The 24632-nt window shown below is 41.1% G+C and overlaps 1 protein-coding gene across 12 annotated transcripts in view; it reads right to left on the bottom strand.

Annotated features, from left to right (window-relative positions):
- The window catches only part of HIVEP2 (HIVEP zinc finger 2), a 218845-nt gene that overhangs the window by 13308 nt on the left and 180905 nt on the right, over nt 1-24632 (bottom strand). For all 12 annotated transcript variants that reach the window (XM_088840792.1, XM_088840794.1, XM_055433119.2 and 9 more), the window contains 4 exons: nt 15497-15541; nt 8988-14546; nt 6906-7060; nt 3151-3326 (listed from right to left, as the gene is read on the bottom strand). In XM_088840792.1, coding sequence (XP_088696918.1) covers nt 3151-3326; nt 6906-7060; nt 8988-14159 — 5503 coding nt within the window. In that variant the 5' untranslated portion in view covers nt 14160-14546; nt 15497-15541. The remainder of the gene's footprint in view (nt 1-3150; nt 3327-6905; nt 7061-8987; nt 14547-15496; nt 15542-24632) is intronic.

Raw genomic sequence — 24632 nt, forward strand, 5'->3', positions numbered from 1 at the left:
CCCTCTCCAGGGGAACTCCCTGACCCAGGAATCAAACTGGGGTTGCCTGCATTACAGGCAGATTCTTTACCAGCTGAGCTACCTGGGACGCCCATTCCACATCATATATGTAGCTAATAAAAAAGAAAAATTCAGAAACTAATTCAGCTATAAAGGCCATATTATCTTTGTTCTTTGACACTGCTTTAGTCACATAGCAGCAAATGCTTTAAGAGTAGGCTCATTGAATCCAGGAGGAAACTCCAGCCTGCTAAAATAGTCTGTTCCTCTTGCAGGAGTTTTTAGCTTACTATTAATGTAATATATGAACCACAACTCTAAACTGGGACTCTGTTGTTTATTATTTTATTTATATTACTTTTTTTTTAATTAAGGAAAGTGAAGTCGCTCAGTTGTGTCCAACTCTTTGCGACCCTATGTACTGTAGCCCCCCAGGCTCCTCTGTCCATGGGATTTTCCAGGCAAGAATACTGGAGTGGGTTGCCATTTCCTTCTCCAGGGAATTTTCCTGACCCCAGGGGTTGAACTCGGGTCTCCCACATTTCAGGCAAACTCTTTACCATCTGAGCCACCAGGGAATCCTTAACATGTGGCTTATTGCTTATATACCTACAAATTTAATGTGCTATTTTTGTAACTCCAAACATGGAAATATTTCCTGGCCTATATTGCTCTTATGTACCAGAAAATTATACCTCTAATTTTTCTAAAGATCTCAAAATTTCTTACAGACAAATTATCATGAGCTACCCTGGTAGTTCAGCTGGTAAAGAATCCACTTGCAATGGAGGGGAACCTGGTTCGATTCCTGGGTAGGGAGGTTCTCCTGGAGAAGGGATAGGTTACCCACTCCAGTATTCTTGGGCTTCCCTGGTGGCTCAGATGGTAAAGAATCCGCCTGTAATGGGGAAGACCTGGGTTGGGAAGATCCTCCAGAGGAGGGCATGGCACCCCACTCCAGTATTCTTGCCTGGAGAATCCCCATGGACAAAGGAGTCTGGCAGGCTACAGTCCATGGGGTTGCAAAGAGTTGGACACAACTAAGCACAGCACATGATTATCAAGAATTTCAAAATCTGTAAATTAATGGAAATCATCTGCTTCTGTAACGGTGCAAATAATCTGTGTATGTGGATAGATGTGGAAGTTAGTTAAGTCAAGATAGTTTATTTAGATCTTCATATGTGTTTCTTCTCTTATATTTTTCTTTCTTCCTGTTTCAAGTAAGCACTCAGGCTTTGGGCTCTCATCCTCAGGGTAAGTTTATAGTTAGAAATCTGGCTCAGAAATGACCCTGCCCTGACTTTGGGTTATTGAAGTCTTGAATGTCTGAAGAATTACAGCAAAGGGAAAGCAGCAAGATGGCAGGAAAGGGTGCCTGGAGAAGTGACACAGGCAAAGAGGAGGTGCCAGTCCTACAAGAGCACCCTGATTCTGTACTCAGATGATATGACAACAAGCAGTTGGCTGGAAGTGAACACTGGCAAGGGGTTTCCCAGGATGATTTGCTCTTTTCAGGATCCTAAGACATTTGTACTTTTCCAAAGGGTGACAAGGAAACTCCGATAATGATCAAGAATAAATTATTTTCTGCTAAAACTCCAAGACAATGGTTCAGAGCCAAATTTAACATGATAAAAAAGAAATATCTAGCCATGTGACATTTCTTCAGGTACAGTTCAGGAGGCTATACCCACAGTCAACTCACAGGCCCAGGAAGTATCAGTTGTAATGACCAGTGGATCCACTTTATTTCCTAAAACCAAAGTTTATATATCTTTATGTCCTAGGGAGTCTCTTACTGAAGTTCTACATAAAAGGCTTGATTGTGCAAAAGTGGATGGTATTTAAAGGACCTTATGTTTATCTCCTTTGAAATGCAAATGAACATTCCCTCCCCCTTTTTGTGGCTTCAAAGAGGCATAATTGTAATATAAATATCTTTTTAATAAAGAAAAAACAGATATGCTCAGAGGCAACACATTTACATTTCTGACAAACCAATAAAGACAATTTTGGATTTGAGGTATAAAAGAAAGTAGGTACACATTTCCCTATTTGATATTTATTTTTCTTGATGGGTAGTGGAGCAGGTTAATTAGTATGCAAATTAAAGTTAAAACATCGGAAAATGTTTGTGTAAGGTTAGTTGTGGGGTGTCTTTAGGGTTCTGTTAGTAGTTCTACCTGTGTGCATGTGTGTGTGTATGCTCAGTCATGTGTGACTCTGCGACCCCATGGACTGTAGCCCACCAGGCTTTTCTGTCAATGGGATTTTCCTGGCAAGAATACTGAAGTGGGATACCATTTCCTCCTCCAGGGGATCTTCCCGATCTAGGGATTGAACCCACGTCTCCTGCATACTTTGACAGTAAGTAGTAAAATATACTTCTACAGAAGTCAAATCACCTCTATTCCACAACTATTTGTATTTTGAAAACACTGGGTTTATGAACATTTCCATAATTTTACAAAATGATAGAAATATGACCGAAGCAACATTTTTGTATAAAATATTTTCAGGTAAGACTATCTGTTAAAAACAGACGTATTTTTTAAAGACAGAATATCATTTCAAGGCAAGTCTTAGTTTTATGAGATTAATAGCTGTGGCCTGAGAGTAAGAAATTGTCTCTGAGCTCATAAATACACAGAACACAAGCGATCAAATTTCTATACATAATTAATGCAAGTGTGGATGGAGGGGCCCACCCGGGACTGTGGGTCTCTACATTATTAATAATCTTGAAACTGACCATGGGCACATGTTTTCTTCCCAGCTGCTGCCTTGCTTTTCTAATGCCCCGGAATGGGTTGTCTCCCTACAGAATTTCAACACTGGTGCAAAGATTCTCTAGACCACATAACATTTCCAACAAGAAGTAACAGCTATGCAGGCAATTCTTAGCCACTTCCTTCGAGACTACTAGCCTGGACCTAAGTCTATAGCTCTTACCTCAGTCATAAAAGGAGCCTCACTGTCTCATACATCCTCAGACCACTTACAGAAAGAAAACACATTTCATGAGTGTCACATTTTCACAAAGAAAACCATCTAATTGTCGATGACAGTTACAAAACGGTATTCAGAATCTGGAACAGCCATTTTAAAAGTTTTCCCTCTTAAAAAAAAAAAAAATCAGACCTGTACCTTTTGTTTTGAAGGCGAAGTTACATAACTTGCATACATAAGGCCGGACATCAGTATGCGTGCGGATATGCTTCTTGAGCATGCTCGGTTTCTTACAGCGAATCCCACATTCTTCACAAATGTACTTTCCACGTCCACGTCCTCTGACATATACATAATCTTCATTTGATTTATATCTGTTAAAAAAGGGAAATCTAGTGTGTTTCCAAATACTTTCAGGTCAGTTCAGTTCAGTTCAGTAGCTCAGTCGTGTCCGACTCTTTGCGACCCCATGAATCACAGCGTGCCAGGCCTCCCTGTCCATCACCAACCATGACTCCAAATACTAACATGTTTCCAAATACATGTTATATATAAAATCAAAAGCTAATCACTTGCAAGACAAAATTTTACATGGGTCTTTTACAATTATTCAACTTTATTTCTACAGAGCCAGTGAAATCTATGCAGTACCTGAAAGAACTTGGTAGCAGATTTGGCATTGTAAATAAAAGGGAATTTTTTTCTATGTGGAGTTCAAAATGGAGTTTGGTCTTCTATGAAATGTGACTATATGGACTGTATAGAAGTTCAAATGGCCTTATATAAGCTGCAAAGAGTTGCAGCACTGTGTGCCTTACTGCTTCTAGATTTGGATACCGAGAAACATCCAAAAAGTTATACTAGCATACTTAAATCATCACATATCACTTGTTAACATTACATCATCTAAGATGTGCATGCACAACACATATACCCCTCTAAATTGCTAGAATAAATATAACTGATTATAGAATTCTTCACTGCAAGTTTCTACTCTATTTTTACAATCCTGGCACGAGAGTCAGAAATTTCTAGCTTACACAGGCTGAGCTGAGCTCACCAACTGTTGCCTACAGATTTGATCTGTTCTTCCCAAGGACCGTAATTCTGTACTGAAGTAAAGTCTAAATTTCAAGTGGCTTCTGGAAGGTACTGTTACATAATGAAAACTAGAGATTCTATTTTTCAATCAAATTTGCCTTTGTTTCTGGAAGGATTTATAGAGAGGTTTGAAAGGATGTCTGGGGTCATCCAATTTAATTAAATCAGTAAGATGAACAAAGTCTTAGGTATTCACTGTAATAATCCATGGAAGAAACCTACCCAGTGATCACTATCGGTCACATTTTGTTCAGAATTTAAGGAAACATTACCCATCACAGGGTATAGCAGCATTCTACTGAATAACTCAGTGAATATCATTATCTCTTAAATCTCAGGCTAGAATTATGGGTCTACTGCCAAAGATATTTCTTTTGAGGATTCTTTTTATTACTTCCAAAGGTACGGTGACCTACAAACGCCCTAACTCAGTGTGGGCTGACTTAAAGTCCTTAGATTTAGTCTTTTGTTTGTTTGTTTGTTTGTTTTTAAATATTCTAAAAGCATCGAAAACTTCCCTATTTTGTTCCAGCTAATCCATCATCAGGAACAAAAGCAAATCCACCTTCATTCGTCCAAACCACTGAATGATTTTTAAGATAGAAAATCCATCCTATCAACTCTGCTATGGATACTATTTGATCTTAACATTATCTATTTTTCAGTCAGTACCAATCCAGGTGAGAATTAAGTAGTATCAAAAATATGAATAGTCAATTTTACATACTTTTTAGTCCTTTAAATCTTTCCCCCTTTACAAAGAATTTCCAAAGTCAACTTTTGCTTCAAACTATTTTGAACTTTATCTTTTATCTCACTGTCTTTTGTAATAAAGCAGAAAGGAACCTAAAGTTGCACAATATGTCACCTTTTAATACCACTATTCTTTGCCCCAAACTGGATGAAACTACCTAAGGACTACAGAATAAAACAAATAATTTCATAGACAATTCTTCTTCAGGGAAGGGTACTTCAAGCTTCCTGTGGTATATCATTGTACTTGATGGAAAATGCATTTTATTTTCAAATAATACTATTTTTAATTCCTTAGCTGATTAACTTGCATCCAGAATGCGAATTAAGTTCTGTATAAAATATAAATGTATTAGAAAAATCTGTACAAATAAAATATTTACCCTTCAAAAGTTTTGCAGACCCATGAATCTACTTGATACAAGAATTAATGGATTTTTGAAAAAAATATGGCAACCTTCTCTAGTATCCTTGCCTAAGAAATCCTATGGACAGAGGAGCCTGGTGGGCTACAGTCGATGGGGTCACAAAGAATTGGACACAACTTAGCAACTAAACAACAACAACAGTGAAATTTCTAGGTCTATGAATTAGACAATATAGGAAACATATACACTTAAAAATTTGGTCAGTAATTTTTTTTTTGGAAGTCATCATTTTGCAATGGCAAAATAAGAGGTTTTAACACATTTCTTGGAGTAAACGACTGGTCACCACCAGGCAGAAGTTGGATCACAGATTAAGGAATGAATGAGATATAGCCCATAGACAATGAAAGGAAGAGGAAATGAAATATCGGCACAAAACAGTAATAAAATGTTCACATATGCTTTTCATTTGCATCTTTTGTTAGTGGAGATGAGCTCCCCAAAGCACACAGACCTGTGAAGGTCTCGCTTATCTAGCACAAGTGCACTGCTCTGAAGAAGACTGCTGGACACAAGCATTGACTCAATCACAGGAACTTCTTGATCTCTGAGGAAAGATATTATCTCTGTTTCTCGTTTGTGTTAAAAGATGAGGAACGTCAAAAAATACTGAGATAAGCCTCATGTTGATAAACAACTGTGGTTTCAGTGGTGACAATACTCAGTCATCCACCCAAAGGGGGCCAACACTATGAGGGAACCAGCTGCCATAATCTATCTCCAAATGGTAAATCTATGTGAGAAACTGATATCTCGTATTACCAACCATTTAACAATTTAGAGGCAAACAGATATCATTACTTTGTCCTCCAAATATAATTAGAATAAATTCATGCTCACAGAAAGTTGTAAATTACAGATCTGTTGTAGAGATAAGGTGATGACATCACAATCCCCAAATGTGGTTAATGTCCTTTAAATTTTTTAAATTTTAAAGCAAATATCTGGGCTTTTTCTCCAATGTGACTGGATTGAAGATAGACTTTTCTATCAAAATCTAAAACTTGACATTACACACACATATAATTTTTCTTAACTAGATCGATAATAAAGTCATTGAACCTTATCATTTGAGTTTCTGCAACTCAGAATTCTTAAAAAGAAATTCCTAAAGACAGAGAAACTATCACAGATCAGAGGAGGCTGGGGGAACATGACAACTAAATGCAAGATGGTGCTCGGGCTTGGGTCCTGGAACAGAAAGAGGGTAGTGCGGGAACTGACGAAATCCCATACGTCTGGAGTTCAGGTAATAATAAAAGCAACAGAACCAACTAGCTTCCAGGTACATTCATGAGGGTGCCAGACTGCATGTTTGTAAGCGCAAAATAAAAATATGTCCATTAGTAACACAAGTGCTTGTAAAAATAATACTAAAGAATGAACAAACTTAGATGACATCAAAAGTCCAGCAATTTAAATTAGAGGTATGAAAATTTAAGGCAGAGGTTTAAACCATATACAATAAGACATTTTTATTAAAAGCAAGTCATGAAAGCATGGGCATAAACTCATTATCTGTTACCAAACAGACTTCAGAAATGTGTACAGAAAAAGAATTTGCTTTATGCTTCGGACCAGAGGAGATATGATATTTTCCACACAGACGCTCAGGACCATTAACTCTGATGTCTAATAGAATAGTTGACATTTGCACTTATGTTTCCTTACCCTCCTTCAAAGATTTTAATTCGAATAGGCTCAGTTTGCTTGGATCCAATATCCTTATCTCCATGAAGATCTCCTTTCCCTCTTTCCTTTAAGATACTTCCCACTAGTTTCCTTTCTAGTTTGCTGCCAAATAAAAAGGACGCATCAGGTTTCATCTGCAGGAAAAAAAAGAGAATCATTTTGTACGCATTCCCTAAAACACAGAGGAAGCCCACATATTCCACTCTTTCATGGCCTCTGAAAATTAGCCTAAATTCCATACTAAAAGGCCACAGAGTGGCTACATAAAAGAAGGGACAACGGGGATAAAATCAGAAAAGAATGACAGTTTCTAAAGAATAAATTCAACATTCTTTTAAAAACAAGACCCCACTAGCACATATACCATGCAACACTAAGAAAAAAGTAAAAAACAAGTGCTGTATTTTGGAAGTAGCAATTCAAGCAATCTCTATGTATTTCGAAAATATTCTCAAAAGTTATTAAAGAGAAATGGTAACTGAAATATACTGTATATTTTATATATTTTATATTTATAGATCCTCCATTTACTTTTTTATTAGCATAAATTCCAAAATGGCCCTTATTAATATTTTTGTAACTTTACATGTAAGGCAATAATTGTTCACACAGAAGCAAATCCACTAATCCTTGGGAAAATGAGTTGAGAGAAATACATATGTATTAAAAATATAAAATAAATTTTAGTAAAAAGTATAGTCAATGGAAACACCTCCTCCCCCAGAAGTTTGGAGAGTTAAGTTCTGACATCCTGCAGTCTCCTTTGTCGACTGAAAAAAGATGAATAACGTGAGACTTGTGAGTTGAGTTTTATTTGGGGCAAAATGAGGACTGCAACCTGGGAGACAGCACTTTAGATAGCCCTGAGAAACTGCTCCAAAGAGTTGATATATGTGTGTGTTAGTTGCTCAGCTGTGTTCGACTCTTTGGGAACAAATGGACTGTAGCCCGCCAGGCTTCTTTGTCCATGGAATTCTCCAGGCAAGAATATAGGAGTGGGTTGCCATTCCCTTCTCCAGGGGCTCTTTGGCCCAGGGATCAAACCCGGGTCTCCTGCACTGCAGGTGATTCTTTACCATCTGAGACACCAGGGAAGCCCAAGTGGTAGTGAAGGAAGGTCAATATATAAGATTTTGGTGAAGGGGGAGTTCAATACCATCAAGCACTCTTCTTACAAAAGGTTTTCTGCCAGTCACGAGGAGCTGATGTCACCATGAAGGGATTTAGTACTTTTCTAGAAATGAGGAGATGCAACGATTGGAAGCTACTCTTTGGGAAAGACCCTGATGCCAGGAAAGATTGAGGGCCAGAGAAGGGGGCGACAGAGGATGAGATGGTTGGATAGCATCATCGACTCAATGGACCAGAGTTCGAGCAAACTCCAGGAGATAGTGAAGGTCAGGGAAGCCTGGTGTGCTGCAGTCCATGGGGTTGCAGAGAGTCGGACATGAATGAGTGACTGAACAACAAGCACTGGAATCATGGAATCAGTTCCTGAAAAATATCTAACTATCTAAAGACCTGTTCCACCAGTTTCCCTGGAGTACAGAGTGCCTCACTCTCTACCCTGAATACCCTTCAGGCCATGTCGAAGGTCAACAGCTACAGAAGCACAGGTTCAGATGCAATCTCCACAGAGGCAGATGGTAAATGCCCTTGGCAGGCACCAATTTGTAATTGACACCTTCCAGATCTTTCCTCTCTAGTGCTCACTCTTTGTTCTATGTCCTCATTTCATGATTTCCTGAACTCCTCACATCAACAAAAAGTCGATTTCCTAGGTCACTAACCCAGGTCATTCAGAAGGGGGAGGAACTCTAAAGAATTAGCCCCTGTGGTGGGATTTCACAGCACCTGGCCGGAGGGATAATTGTGCTTGGGACAGTCCTAAGACCCTCATAACTAAGTTCATGTCGGTGGGTAAGGCCTGTCTACGGAGGATTCTGCCCACCTTGGCCTTCACTTTACTTGTACATTTTTGGTCGTACATTCTTTACTACGCTATTCTGCTCAGCAATCAAATCTACAACACAGAACACTTTCAGAAACAAAGTTTGTTACCTGAGTAAACTGCTTCCAAGCACTTGACGATGTCAGTTTGCCAGTTCCAGGCCGGTGCATAGCAGCCAGAGTATAAATTTCTGCAGTGATTTTTTGCTTGGACCTCAGAAGAGCCAGCGTGGTCCTGGTGTTCAATCCGGATGGGTTTGGGTTACAGGAACTAATGCACCATGAAGCATAAACCGAGGATTTGAAGGTGGCCTGCTGCACATAATTGGGTTTTGTATAATTCAAGAAGCACCAACTCACAGTCGTTGTTGTCCGCAGACTGGGGAACTGAAGAATCTGCTGGAAATCTACCATGTCCGTGAAAAGAAGAGTTGAATTCGCTACTTTCCCACTCGGGCCTGAGGCCCTGTGGACCAGCACACCAGCGGGCAGTTTCTGGCCCTTTCCTTGCTCTTCAAGCTGACTGTCCCCAGGTGGCAAGGAGGAGGTCTGAGGGCTCATGCTCATATCAGAGGCTGTCTCATCAATGTCCAACTCATCTGAGGACTCTTTGCTTTCCGAGGGCCCACTGGACGACTTCTGCCCCAGGGGGGATGCTCGGGAGCCTGGCATGCCAGGCTCCCTTGAGGGCACGCTGGAAGAGGGATGGTCTTGAGACGAGGAGGGGGACAGTGAGGAGAAGGAAGATGACCCTGATGCCAAGCCATCCTTTGGCTCAGAAGCACAGCCCTGTCGAACCAGCTGGGGTTTCTGGGGGCGGGAGAGATCCTTCTTGATGTCTGAGTTGGTCAGCTCCACGGCGCTGAGCTCCTCCACGATCTGTCCATACATCTTTTCTTCCTTGACCCTTTTCTGCTGCTTTGTTTCCATGAAGAGTTCTAAGCTGCTGGCCGGAGAAAGCATACGTTTGCTGCCTCCCAGGGTGGCCACGCTGTCAGAGGTGGAAGGTAAACACAAGGGGATTGAGGACTCCAAGCCAAGGGGTAAGGTCTGAGGTACTTTCCAGATGGGGTATTTTTCCAAGCCTGCATGCTGCCCCAACACCTGGGCGATGTTAAATCCTATCCCTTGCATGGCTGCGTTGGTTACCAGGGTTCTTTGGGTCACATTCTCGTCGACTTTGCATATGACAATGGCAGGGCTGTTCTGCCCAAGCATCTGAGAAATGCTTGTGTACATGACACTCCCATAGGATGGGACGTGCGTCTGGATCCTAACAGGAACCACTGTTCCCGGCAAGGACTGCAAGGGCCCAGCGCTCGCTGAGGCGAAATCTTCCTGAAGAACCTGCTCAGAGGGAGTATCAGTTGACTTGGTGCTCTCCCCAGAGGGAAACTTTGGAAGGAGGTTCTTTGAGGGTAGCCCTAATGTTCCTGAATAACCTGGGTAGGTTTGATCTTTCGTGTGCGTGTAATCAGCGGATTTCTTTCCAGTGTGTTCGGCCAAGGGCTCCAAGGGGTAGCTGGGGTGAACTTCTGCCTGGAAAGAAGGCTTGCCATAGCTCTTCGGAGCGTGCTGAGCAAGGGGATGGGGGAAGTGCGCCTGCCACCAGGGGGGCTGCTGGGTTGGTAAGTGAACCATACAGACGGTAGGATACTGCAACTGAAACAAGGCGCTCTGGATTGGAGAAAACGGGAGAGCCTCCTGATGGGGAAACAAATGTGGCTGTTCAGACAAGTGCTTGCTTGCAATATAGGATGTCGGTTGTATCAAGGGATTTCTCAGAGATTCCTGACTGTCCAGGTGCAGGATCTGCTGCTGGGCCGGGTGAAGGGGGCCTGAGCTCAGCTGGGGGCAGGGACCCACGACCTGCTTCCCTGGGTCCTCGGCCGGGAGAGGAGGGAGCACGGAGCACGCAGCATGGGGCCACGTGGACCTGAGGCTGGCGTGCAGATGCTCCAGCTGCTCCTGCTTGACACCCAGATCCGCGCAGGCCTCCCCCTGGGAGATCTCGGGAGAGCCGCTGAAGGACGCCTGGCGCACCAGAAAGCACTTCTTCCTCTCCCGGGATGGGGACAGCGCAGAGGCGGCCGACGCCCCGCCTGCGGGCGCGTGGGACAGGTTCCCATAATCAAATGACTTGCTCCGAATTTCTGGGACCTCAGTGGGATGAGGACAAGGCATCTGCTCAGATGAGCAGCGTCGCATCTCCTTTTGGTGATGGTGGTGGCCGGGGACTGACAGTGAGTAGGAACCAGCAGGGACAGTCAAGAACTCCGAATGCTTCCCGAACTCATCCGGCTTGGGAGGCGCCACAAGCTTCATGGTCTCCTCTCGGTCGAAAGACATGGAGAAGCTGGAGCTGTGGGACAGGTTACTCTCTTGACTGGGGCTGCGGGAGAGGCCGGTGCCCGTGGACTCGAAGCTGGATTCCCCGGAGGAGTGCTCCATGTCCGCGAGTCGCAGACGCTTCTTTTTGGGCGGCAGCTTCTCGGCCGGGAGCTGGGAGAGGGTCTCGCTTCTCTGGGGCCACTGGAACTCCTCTACCGGCTTTTCCGGCTCTTTGCTCTGCGCTTCCTTCTCCTTCTCCGGCTTGTCCGGCTCTTCGGTCACTCGGATCTCCGGCACCTGGATGTTGTGCTGGCGCACCAGCCGGGGCGGCGCGTGGTAGGGCGGCGGCGGCGGGACTTGCGGCGCGGGAGACGGCTTCCCCGCGCCCTCCGGGCCCTCCCCGGGCGGGGCCCACTCCGGGCTCACCGGGGCTTCGGAGATCTCGCTGTCGCACGTCTCGGAGGGTGATGAGGCTTTCTCCTGGGCGCTGGGTGCGAGCTCAGCGGACTCGGACCGCTCGAAGGAATTGGGGCGGCTCAGCGAGTTGGTGTGCTGAATCACAGAGATCACATTTCCGGGAGGCTTCCTGCCTGCTCCGTCCGATTGCTTGTCCGGATCAGCCGCCAAGGGTGACTCTTCCGACCCCAGAGAGGGACTCCCAGATTGCAGCGGGGGTCGACACAGGTCAAAGCGCTCGGAGTGCCCATGAGAAGGGTTTTCCTGTCCAGCCAGGCCGAACCCACTCCTCCCGCCTTCCTGCATCTGCAGCTTGGACTCGTAATCTGCAGTCGCGATGCCCAAGGGAGTGCTGCTGCAGATCATGGGCGTGTCCTCCTCGTCCCCAACGCTCTTTTCTTTCCGGCGTTTTCGAGTTTCGCACGTGGTTCCAAACATGGTTGGCACGCCCTGGGATGGCGCCAAGGGATCCATGAAGTACTCCCCGCCGTGTTTCAAGGGGCTGATGCAGGAAACATCCCTGTAGCTTTGCTTCGTCGTCTCAGAGTCCTCCCACTTCTTATAGGGTTTGCGGCAGACATCGTAGTCATAGCCGACCCTGTCCCCAGGAATCAGTTTCTTTTCCTTCAATGATGGACCTGTGATGCTTTTGGACATCCTGCCATGGTGGTCTCCCTCCAGGTGCCCCTCCTGGACTGAAGGCAGCTCAAAAGCCGCTTGTCTCCTTAACATGCGCTGAGGTGGTATGCCTACCGTTCCTGGGTAGAACACATCATCAGAGCCAGTCATCCGCTCATCAAATGAGTGACTTCCTCTCAAAGAAGGAGGAAGACTTAAGTTAGTTGCTGAAGAAGTCGGCATTGAGTTGCTTCGAATAAGGGGTGAAGAGTCAACTGGAGCTTCAAGGAGAACTGGGCTGCCGCCTTGGAAATTGGCTGGATAAAGTTTTCCTTCATTCCTGATAGAAGATGGAATCGTCTGGGATTGTCTTGACTCACTGTTGAATTTGGTGGATTTTAGCATGCCTGTCTGACTGGGGTCAATTTCCGCCTTGCTTGGGATCAGCTGTGAAACAGGATCTTCAAACATCTTGACATCTAACCTGGTGTTGACGTGAGGTAATGAGTCCATGGTGCCCTTCCTACCCATCGTGGTGCGCTCCTGACTTGTGGTTGTAACACTGAGTGTATTTCTCGGACTAAGCCGACAGTATTTTCCAAAGATGATTTCTTCATAAGACTTCGCGTTTGTGTTTGGAGGGCTGATCTGCTGCTCTGCACTTTCTGAGCGGGAAAAGTAACCAGAGTCAGTGCTTCCTTTACTGTGCGGGCTCAGAAGGTTCAGAGATGGCTCAGAATCTTGTCCTTTTTTCTCTGACAGTCTTAGTGCAAGTTTCTGTTTAACTGTGTGAGAGTCATCAGCTTTAGTACTTAAAGACGGATTTGGTAACATATCAGAGCCAATATACTGAGAGCTTTCATTAGGTAAAGGAATTCCGCTTTTGGGGATAATCAAAATCGGCACCTTCATTGGACCTCCCAGCGATTCTTCCAATGACCCGTGATAGCCACCGCTGCTGGCCATTTCCAACGGAATGGGTGGGCCAGGACTCATTTTGTCAGAAGCCTCAACAAACAAAGAACTCTCCTCATCTGTGTCTGTACTCTGTTCACCGTCCGAATGTATTTCTGCTTCTACATCAATAAAACCGGCCTCTAGATCCAATTTTGATACCGCTGACTCTGTGAAAGGGACTAATCCTGCCTTAATTGCATGGGCATGTGACTTCCTGTGCTTGTACAAATTGCTCTTCGTCTTGAAAGAGAAACCACAAGGTATACATGGATATGGCCGCTCACCAGTATGGGACCTGATGTGTTTTTTCAGTACGCTGGGTTTGGCACATGCCCTGCTGCAGTAAGGGCAAATGTACTTGCCGGGCTTTTTGGGTTTGTGCTCTTTTTTGTGAGCATCTTCGGACTGTTCGATACTTTTCTGGGAGTATTGGCTATAAGCAGGGTTCAGACTTGAAATCTTTTTTCTAGGATAACCACCACTGTGGCCGTGTATAGGAAAGGAAAATAGGTCCTCAGAGGCAACAGATGGCAAAGGGCCAGGGAAAAGCCACGGAGGGCCCTCGAGGCTCTGGTGTGGCTTGTTGCTGTGCATGACCCCCTGTGGCAATGAGTGCTGAGGGAAAGAGAGTGAATGTTGGCATGAATAAGGACTTGGACGGTGTGGTGGGTATTGCTTCTCTGTCACTTGCTGGACCACCTCACTAGGTGAGGCCAGTTTCCCAGAACCAAAGAGTTGTGCTGATGCTGTGTTGCCGATATGCTCAGGATCAATTTGTGGTTGCCGCTGACCTTCTTGACTGCCAAAAGTGCTCATCTTAATAACAGCTGATTGTTCCTGTCTCCATCTACCTGATGCTTTATCAGTTTCTCCAGACCTTGAGGTAGCTTTTTGTCCTAGAGCTGTGTCCCCAGTGTCCATTTTGTCACACAAGGTCTCAAGTGCTAGTTTGCTTGAAAGCCGTGCAGACTCATGGAGTGTCTTCAAAGCTGTCCCTTTCAAAGCTTGCTTGCTTCCATGTTCCAGGGTGTCTGCAAACTTTCTGAGTTCTCCTTCTCTTTGGAACCTTCCACACCCACCCCGTAGTCTGTGGGCATTTGATGGTAATGTCCTTGGACCGGGGCTATAACACAGTTCTCTCCATTGTAGAAATGTCCATCCAAAAGCTAAGTGCAAACCAATAAAGATTTCTTATGGCATTTGAATATTTTTAACTAGGATGAAATTGGGATGATGAATAGTCTAGGAGAGATTTTGCCCATCAACTAGAGCAAAGTTCAACTGTCAGTTTCACTAAGACAAAATGGTCTGAAAGAAAACAGAACAAAACACAGAGATTATCAATAACAGTTATCAAGTAAGAAACTAAAACCAAACTTAAATATACAGCCTGAAATTGGATAAAGTGAAAATATGTTTATTCTAAGAAATCCTTTTTATATCTGTTACACTAATTCCACAACTAAAGGTTATTAATTGCAAATTTAATACTGTCATAAGCATAAATCTCTTAACTTTTGGTCACCCTTTTAAACCCTCCTTAATCTTAATAAAATAAGAGCATTTAAGGAAAAACTTTTGATATGTATTATTTATAATATCATAAAATTTTTAAGTCTTCATTAAAATAAATTTAGAGCTATTGCTAACCAAGTTTTATGACTTACATGCTAAGTGTACTACATATTTCTCTATTTAGATATGTTAAATGTATAATATGATATAATTTACAAGTATATAATACAATGTTAACATAAAATGTTATATGTATTATATATAATGTTAACATAAAATATCGGAGAAGGCAATGGCAAGCCACTCCAGTACTACTGCCTAGAAAATCCCATGGATGGAGGAGCCTGGTTGGCTGTAGTCCGTGGGGTCGCTAAGGGTCGGACACGACTGAGCAACTTCACTTTCACTTTTCACTTTTTCACACATTGGAGAAGGAAATGGCAACCCACTCCAGTGTTCTTGCCTGGAGAATCCCAGGGACAGGGGAGCCTGGTGGGCTTCCGTCTATGGGGTCGCACAGAGTCGGACACGACTGAAGTGACTTAGCAGCTTAGCAACATAAAATATAAGTATATTTCATAGCTTAAAAACATTGATTAGACTAAGGCTGGCTGCAAGAATTAAACACTGTCACAGAGCTTTGGAAAAGGCAGAAAAGTGCATCTAAATAAAATAGTTATAAAATCTTCATAATATGGATGACAAAACATATTCTGGGAAAAGTTAAAAAATATAATGTTTACCTGAATGGTTTAGAGTTCTCATGGGCATGATTGTCTTGACGCTTCCTGGATAGAAAATAAATACAATTAGGAAATATTGTTCCATTAAACTACAACATTGCTGATTACAAATGTCAATTTAAAATTCATTATATGTAGATCTCACAATATTATGCGATGTAATGTAAGGAGATGGCAAGAGTGAACACTGACATTTTAAGAATCAGTGGACTAAAATGGACAGGAATGGGCGAATTTAATTCAGATGACCATTATATCTACTACTGTTGGCAAGAATTCCATAGAAGAAATGGAGTAGCCCTCATAGTCAACACGAGTCCAAAATGCAGTTCAGTTCAGTTCAGTGGCTCAGTTGTGTACAACTCTCTGTGACACTATGGACTGCAGCACGCCAGGCCTCCCTGTCCATTGCCAACTCCCAGAGTTTACTCAAACTCATGTCCATTCAGTCAGTGATGCCATCCAGCCATCTTTCCCAGCATCAGAGTCTTTTCAAATGAGTCACGTCTTCGCATCAGGTGGCCAAAGGATTGGAGTTTCAGCTTCAGCATCAGTCTTTCCAATGAATATTCAGGACTGATTTCCTTTAGGATGGACTGGTTGGATCTCTTTGCAGTTCAAGGGACTCTCAAGAGTCTTCTCCAACAGCACAGTTCAAAAGCATCAATTCTTCAGCACTCAGCTTTCTTTAGAGTCCAACTCTCATATCCAAACTACTACTGGAAAAACCATAGCTTTGACTAGATGGTCCTTTGTTGGCAAAGTAATGTCTCTGCAGTCTCAAAATGAAAGAATGATCTCAGTTCATTTTCAAGGCAAACCATTCGATATCATAGTAATCGAAGTCTATGCCCAACCACTAACACCAAAGAATATGAAGTTGAATGGTTCTATGAAAACCATTCAACCTTCTCGAAGGTTCTATAAGACCTTCTAGAACTAACACCAAAAAAAAAAAATGTGTTTTTCATCAGCGTGGACTGGAATGCAAAAGTAGGAAGTCAAGAGGTACCTGGAGTAAGGCAAGTTTGGCCTTGGAGTACAAAATGAAGCAGGGCAAAGGCTAACAGAGTTTTGCCAAGAGAACGCACTGGTCATAGCAAACATCCTCTTGCAACAAGAGACAACTCTACACATGAACATCACCGGATGGTCAATACTGATATCAGACTGATTATATTCTTTACAGTTGAAGATGAAAAAGCACTATATAGTTAGCAAAAACAAGACTGGGAGCTTACTGTGGCTCAGATCATGAACTCCTTATTGCAAAATGCAGACTTAATTGAAAAAAGTAGAGAAAACCACTAAGTCATTCAAGTGTGACCTAAATCAAATCCCTTACAATTATACAGTGAAAGTGCCAAATAGATTCAAGGGATTAGATTTGATCGACAGAATTTCTGAAGAACTATGGACAGAGGTTCAAAACACTGTACAGGAGGTGGTAATCAAAACCATCCCCAGGAAAAAGAAATGCTAAAAAGGCAAAATTGTTGTCTGAGGAGACCTTACAAATAGCTGAGAAAGGAAGAGAAGCGAAAGGCAAAGGAGAAAAGGAAATATATACCCATCTGAATGCAGAGTTCCAAAGAATAGTAAGGAGAGATAAGAACGCCTTCCTAAGTGATCAATGCAAAGAAATAGAGGAAAACAATAAAATGGGAAAGACTAGAGATCTCTTCAAGAAAATCAGAGATACCAAGAGAATATTTCATGCGAAGATGGACACAATAGCGGACAGAAATGGTATAAACCTAACAGAAGCAGAAGATATTAAGAAGAGGTGGTCAGAATACACAGAAGAACTATACAAAAGATATCTTAATGACCCAGATAACCACGATGGTGTGATTATTCACCTAGAGCCAGACATCCTGGAGTGCAAAGTCAAGTGGGCCTTAGGAAGCATCACTATGAACAAAGCTAGTGATGGAATTACAGCTGAGCTATTTCAAGTTATGATGATACTGTGAAAATGCTGCACTCAATATGCCAGCAAATTTGGAAAACTCAGCAGTGGTCACAGGACTGGAAAAGCTGTTTTCATTCCAATCCCAAAGAAAAGCAATGCCAAAAAATGTTCAAACTACCACACAATTGCACTCTTTTCACATGCTAGCAAGGTCATGCTCAAAATCCTCCAAGCTTGGCCTCAAGAGTATGTGAACTGAGAATTTCCAGTACAAGCTGGATTTAGAAAAGGCAGAGAAACCAGAGATCAAATTGCCAACATCTGTTGGGTCATAAAAAAAAGCAAGAGAGTTCCAGAAAAACATCTACTTCTGCTTCATTGACTATGCTTATTCCTTTGACTGTGTGGATCACAACAAACTGTGGAAAATTCTTAAAGAGATGGAAATACCAGACCACCTTACCTGCCTCCTGAGAAACCTGTATGCAGTTCAAGAAGCAACAGTAGGAACCTGACATGGAACAACAGAATGGTTCCAAATTGGGAATGGAGTATATCAAGACTATATTATCATCTGGTTTATTTAACTTATATGCAGAGTACATCATATGAAATGCCGGGCTGTCTGAAGCACAAGCTGGAATCGAGACTGCCGGGAGAAATATCAATGACCTCAGATATGCAGATGACACCATCCTTATGGCAGAAAGCAATGAGAAACTAAAGAGCTTCTTGATGAAAGTGAAAGAGGAGAATGAAAAAGTTGGCTTAAAATTCAACATTCAAAAAACTAAGATCATGACATCTGGTCTCATCACTTCGTGGCAGATAGATGGGGAAACAATGGAAACACTGACAAACTTTATTTTCTTGGGCTCCAAAATGAATGCGTGACTGCAGCCTTGAAATTAAAAGATGCTTGCTCCTTGGAAGAAAGGCTATGACAAACCTAGTCAGCATATTAAAAAGCAAAGACATTACTTTGCTGACAAAGGTCTGTATAGTCAAAGCTATGGTTTTCCCAGTAGTCATGTACTGATGTGAGAGTTGGACCATAAAGAAGGCTGAGTACGGAAGAACCGATGCCTTTGAACTGTGGTGTTGGAGAAGACTCTTGAGAATCCCTTGGACAGGAAGGAGATCAAACCAGTCAATCCAAAAGGAAATCAACCCTGAATGAAAAATCACTGGAAGGACTGATGCTGAAGCTGAAGCTCGAATACTCTTGCCACCTGAAGGGAAGCCGACTTGTTGGAAAAGACCCTGCTGCTGGGAAAGACTGAAGGCAGGAGGAAAAGGGGATGACAGAGGATAAGATGGTTGAATGGCATCACCAACTCAATGGACACGAGTTTGAGCAAACTCTGGGCGATGCTGAAGGACAGGGAGACCGTGTGGTGCAGTCCATGGGGTCACAAAGAGTTGGACACGACTGAGCGACTGAACTGTAAACAACACCATATAACGTGCTCTAAAAAATACAGCAAGTAACTGCTTTAGAAAACACTATACTAAAGTAGTAAACATAATATTGATTGTCACCATGCCTAAGAATAACTCAAGGAGAAAAAAATTTTTTAAGCTACAGAGTCATATTTTCTAAAATATAAGATTAACATATTAAAACATCTTAGACTTTTGACAGAAAGGCTTGGTTTTAATTCCTTAGACATTAAAACGTTGAGAAGAGTGGGTTTTTTAAATTTAACCTGTAGATTTTTAATTTTTTAAAATAAATATCCTTTTTAGGAAATTTGCATGACAGCAAAGTGAAAGAGTCTTCCATATGACTACGAATGGCTCAGGAAAACTTGACAACTTAGAAACTACTAGATATTAAGTGAATACTCAGTTTCCATAAGGGAATAGCCAATGTAGTACACATAGAATTCTGAGAACTTCAATGTTCAATTGTATCAATTATGATGATATCTGATGTGTTTCCTTAATAGGCAATATAGCAGTGTTTATCATAGTAAGAAAGCTCATATTCTTTGGTCCAGGAATTCCATTTCTTGAAATGTGTCCTTACAGATGTACAGAAGAGCACAAGGATGTGTCTACAAGGATTGCTTAGGTCAATTAAGGCTCAGTTATAAGATTCAGCCACTTAAAGAAAATTAAGTGTATCTATAAGTACTAATATAAAAGCTCATCCAGAAGGTAGTAACATTGGATGTAAAATAGTTTATTGTGCCCTAGAATGTATTTTATAATCCCATTTGTATAAAAGAGAAACAGGCTGTAAACAGAAAATTTCTGTAAGCATGCCAAACAGCTTTTACGTTAGTTAAATAACAGAAATGGAGCCACGGAGTCAAAAGAAGGGACAAAAGAAGGGATTTCTACTTTTAACCTTATGACTTCTAGTAATCTTTATTTTTCTTTGTTTCTATTTTTTTTTTTAACATGAGTATGTCCAATGCAGGAGAAATAAGAGATTCGGGTTCAATTCCTGATTTGGGAAGATCCCCTGGAGGAAGGCTTGGCAACCCACTCCAGTGTTCTTGCCTGGAGAATGTTCATGGCCAGAGAGGCCTGGCGGCTACAGTCCATGGGGGTCACAGAGTCAGACATGACTGTAGTAATTTAGCATGTACTCATGGATTTCACATTTTAAATATTTATTAAGAAAAAAGATGCCACTGTGTAAATGTACTGTAATTTCCCAAACTAAAACTCAAACACTGATTTTATTTCCATGACCAATTTACTCCCTAATACAGAATGCTACTGTGATGATACACTTGGAAAAGGGGGAAAAACATGAAATAAATAAATCTTTTGGATGAGAAATCAGAAGCCCCCAGGTATCTGAAGCAAGATATCTGTAATCAAGAAGTTCTTCTGGGGACTCCACCAGCAGCCCAATGGTTAAGACGGTCTTCCATACTTAGGATCAGAACCAGAATCAAATCCACGTTTGGCTGACTGCCAAGCATAAGGGGGTCTCACCTCCCCAACTGGCATCCCCTACTCTCAGCTCAACTGTTTTATCACAATGTAAAATAAAACATGGGCTTCCCTGGTGGCTCAGTGGTAAAGAATCTGTCTGCCAATGCAGGAGATGAGGGTTTGACCCCTGGGAGAGGAAGATCCGCTTGAGAAGGAAACAGTAACCCACTCCAGTATTCTTGCCTGGGAAATCCCATGTACAGAGGAGCCACCAGACTCAGTCCATGGGGTCGAAAAAAGAGTCAGACACAACTTAGCAACTGAAAATAACAGAAAAAATACATCTGCAATAACGCTTTCTTCTAAGTATTTTCACTTGACTCCGATACTGCCAATGCTTGAATTTTTCATGATCCTGAGAGACTATATGAGTTCTGTATGGATTTCAAACAAATCCACAATTTAAACAATGTTAAAATCTGTATATTGAAGTATTAATGAAGATAGCCCCTTGTGAAACCATGATTAAGTCTCATGACATACGACTGTTTTACTTTGTTCCTTGAAAAGCATTACTTTTAAGAAAGTATTAATAAGAACCTCACAAGTGAAAATTAGGCATATGGTCACTTGGCATTTCTCAGTTTTCATAGAATATATAATTTTGCTTAAAACATGGACTTCAAGTTAAACACGTACATAAAATTTTATGAAAAATAGGACTGGGATACTATATTTAATAATTAAATACAATATACTGTTTTCGTGTAGCAATGAGGCAATAACTTTTAAAATCAGATTTAATTTTTATAGTTTACAGTAAAGAATTACATTTATTAAACCCTAACCAGACATATACAATTCTTATCCAGTAAGGACATATAAAAATAAAAGCACCAAATAAAATTCAAGGAAAGGTAATAATATTTTGCTATTAAAGAACAGACCAGAAGATGAAGAAAAGTGGTTTACACCAAATTCAAAAGTAGATCAGAAATAATACATTAATGGTCAAAAAATATTATCTGGAATAGTTGTTTAATTGTCGATGGGTTTAAATTTTAAAGGGCAAATCAGAAAAAATCATACCTACTTTTTATTTTTAAAAAACAGTTTTGCTGATACTGATAGAAGAACATCCTATATTCCAATAGCATTTATTATCCAGAAAATGTTTTAAAAATCACAACTTTGATCCCAGTAAAAAACACATTGACTCAATTACGCAAATAGCTTCAGTCAGGAAAGTGTTGTTAGTTGCTAAGTCATGTCTGACTGTGACCCATGGGCTATAGCCCACAAGGCTCCTCTGTCCACAGAATTCTCCAGGCACAAATACTGGAGTGGGTTGCCATGTCCTACTCCAGGGGATCTTCCCCCAGAGATCCAACCTGGGTCTCCGGCATGGCAGGCAGATTCTTTACCACTGAGCCACCAGACTTCCCTGAATCAGTCAGGAAAACCTCCTCCTTTTAAATTTCTAAGATAAACCCACCTAAGATGTCTTACCATTTTATCATAAATTAGATAAACCTAGTATCATTCTCCCTAATTCTGTCCAAGAAGAGGTTCTGTCCTTCTGCCTGAACTGAAGATCCCAGTAGGACGTGGGACCTCTTCTGGTCTACATTCCTTTGAACTATAATGTCTAACTTTTCACTTCGTTGACAGGCTTATTAGGGACTATTACACAATTTCGTGTAATTAGACTATTATTCGGGAACTAGAAATCACTCCTATCTCACATGAACTGTTTACATGAGATTTTAAACATATCTGAGGATATAACTCTCTAACCCATCCTTGGATAGCCTTCAACTAACTGCTATCCATAAGACCACTTTCCTTCTTGGAGTTTCTGAGGCACATAGAAAGGTAGATGGGAGAAAACAGGAGTGACGGATCCTTTGGGAATTTACTGATCCTATTCATGAACCATTTGGACTCTTTTCCTTAATCCCTTGTCTTAGGTTGCTTTATCTTGAACACTGAAAAAATTCTGCAATGCAAATGGTTTGCACCATAGATCTATTCCTGGGCATGCATGGCATTTTTTTTTGCAGTTCAAAGTCTCTTTGCTGCTCTCTTCAACTTACACTTAGGAAAATAAATTCACTTGAAAATCCATAAGGTTTTCAAAGTTTAATAATGACATTTGTCTTTATTTGGTGATACTTTTTAAGGATACTTTTACTTAGACATATAACTCTACCAACAATGGTAGAAATTCTTGAGATTGTGTTGTATTAATTAAATGTATGAAAATTCTTATAAGATAGAGAAATATCTTCTTTGTATCTCAGAATATTATTATAAACCAGCAAATGTTATCATTGTATATATCTGTAATTTTAGTATAATTTTCTCAATAGAGATCTACTTGGAGCTATGAAATCAACAGTAATATAGTTAATTATAGCTACATTACTTCTCAATGATTGTATAGATTGATTTCATTTTTCAAATTCTCTAATTATGTGTTAAAAGTATATCTCCAATTTCTCCAATCAATTGATGTGTTAAAAATGCAATATTAGAGCAGTCCTCACATGGACAGAAAATAGCCGGTTATCATTTCGTTCTCTGAGGTTTCTTTTTATGGTAAGCAAACCCACGCAAATTCACTTTTGGCACCCACTGCCAACAAAGGAACAGTATTCCAAACACAGCTTCACATTCACATTGAAATTTTTCCCTCATGCCTTTGAGTGCTCCAAACGGAGTAGGATAATTTGCAGGAGGGTATGACTTTGGGGTTTCCTGTGGATGGTGCTCTAGCCCATAGGAGTCCTTCCGTTGGTAAAGAAAGACAGGCATTGTCTTGCAGGCTCCTTGCATTTCTCTGAGTGGAGTAATATTGAAAAAGACACTACCTTCTGCATGCTGTTTCAGTGGTAACAGAACTAAAGGAACTGAGCAAAAGAAAAGAAAATGATATTACTTGGAAGAGTTGCCATTTTTCTAAAAGTGTGCCCACTCCTTTGGCCATGGTTCAGTCCCACTCAAATAAATCTGGCACCCAGTTAAATAATTTCCTCAGACAGGCCCTGAAAGGAAAGGCACAGAAACAGCCTCCCGTATAGACCTCCACAGAGGTCTCTTCAGGATAACAGCTGGGTGGGATTGGCAGCCGGGCAGCCCAGCTCTGTAGACGAATAAAGGCCTACAGTACCCAGGGTTGTCAATCCGGGATCTTTTGCTTAGAAAAACACTATCTTAGAAAAAAAACTTTACCTCAGGAAATTAATCATTACTTGAGTGGTGGCAAAAGTCAAGTGAGCATTAAATAATAACATCCTAAATAATAATGGTATAAAATGACAGGTAATAAACACTACTTCTCTGCTTCCAATGTTTTAATAATAGAACATTTTTTAAAAAACTAAAATGGTGATTTGGTCTTTTTTGAGACATTGGTGGAATTACACTTGTAAATAAAACAGATGTCTTCTGATAATAATTACTGGACAAAAATTTAGAGGCCATGTATTTGCTTTCAAAATGTCATAGATCAACTGCAAAATATTTTAAGAAATACACGAGCATCTCAGAGCACTGCTGCTTTAGCACAGATGGACCCACAAGTCACTACCACCTATGAGTACCGGATGAAGGAAAAAAGGATCTACCGAAAAACCATGAGCAGCGCCAGAGTCCAGCTGAATACAGACTTATTTCCACAGGATGATTAAAAAAAGGCACCTTTCTGAGAGCCAAATTCATTATAAATGCTTCTTTTATTAGTAAAAGTTCCCATCACAACCTTAGTTCTCCCTAAAAGGAGCAAGGAGCCAATATGAGGAAGGTACCGTATACTATATAAAACCTTGCCAAGCAATTAAGAGAACTTCTGGAGAAAAAGTAAAGAGATTGTGATGATCACTGTCTAGTTTCACATACATTAAATTTTAACTTGACATTTCAAACCTAATGGAAAACTGAACTATATTTTTTGCATGTTGGTTACAATGACTGCAGATAGTTGTACAGTTTGCATATCTGTCCAAAGTTTTTATGACTTATGACTACAGCTTACTAATTTTAATATTTTGTCATAAGCTTTTTGCAAATTTTTAACAATTGTGATTTTGCTCTCCTGGTGGAATGTTTTCACATTCTATAACAAGTTATTAAGGTTTTACTATACAGAATTTTATATGAAAATAAACTCTGCCAGAAAGAAATTCTCTTAAATGAAGTTGCTTCAATTAAGCAAATTATAATTAAAACTGGGCTATTATGATAAACAAAACAAAACCTTCACTCACTAAATAGCATATACATTGTTTCTTTCCAGACTGGATGATACTCAATTCACATAAGGGT

This window comes from Moschus berezovskii, chromosome 10 (assembly GCF_049115385.1).
Source record: "Moschus berezovskii isolate FMDL1 chromosome 10, NW_MosBer_1.0, whole genome shotgun sequence".
In the NCBI taxonomy this organism is placed as follows: Eukaryota; Metazoa; Chordata; class Mammalia; order Artiodactyla; family Moschidae; genus Moschus; species Moschus berezovskii.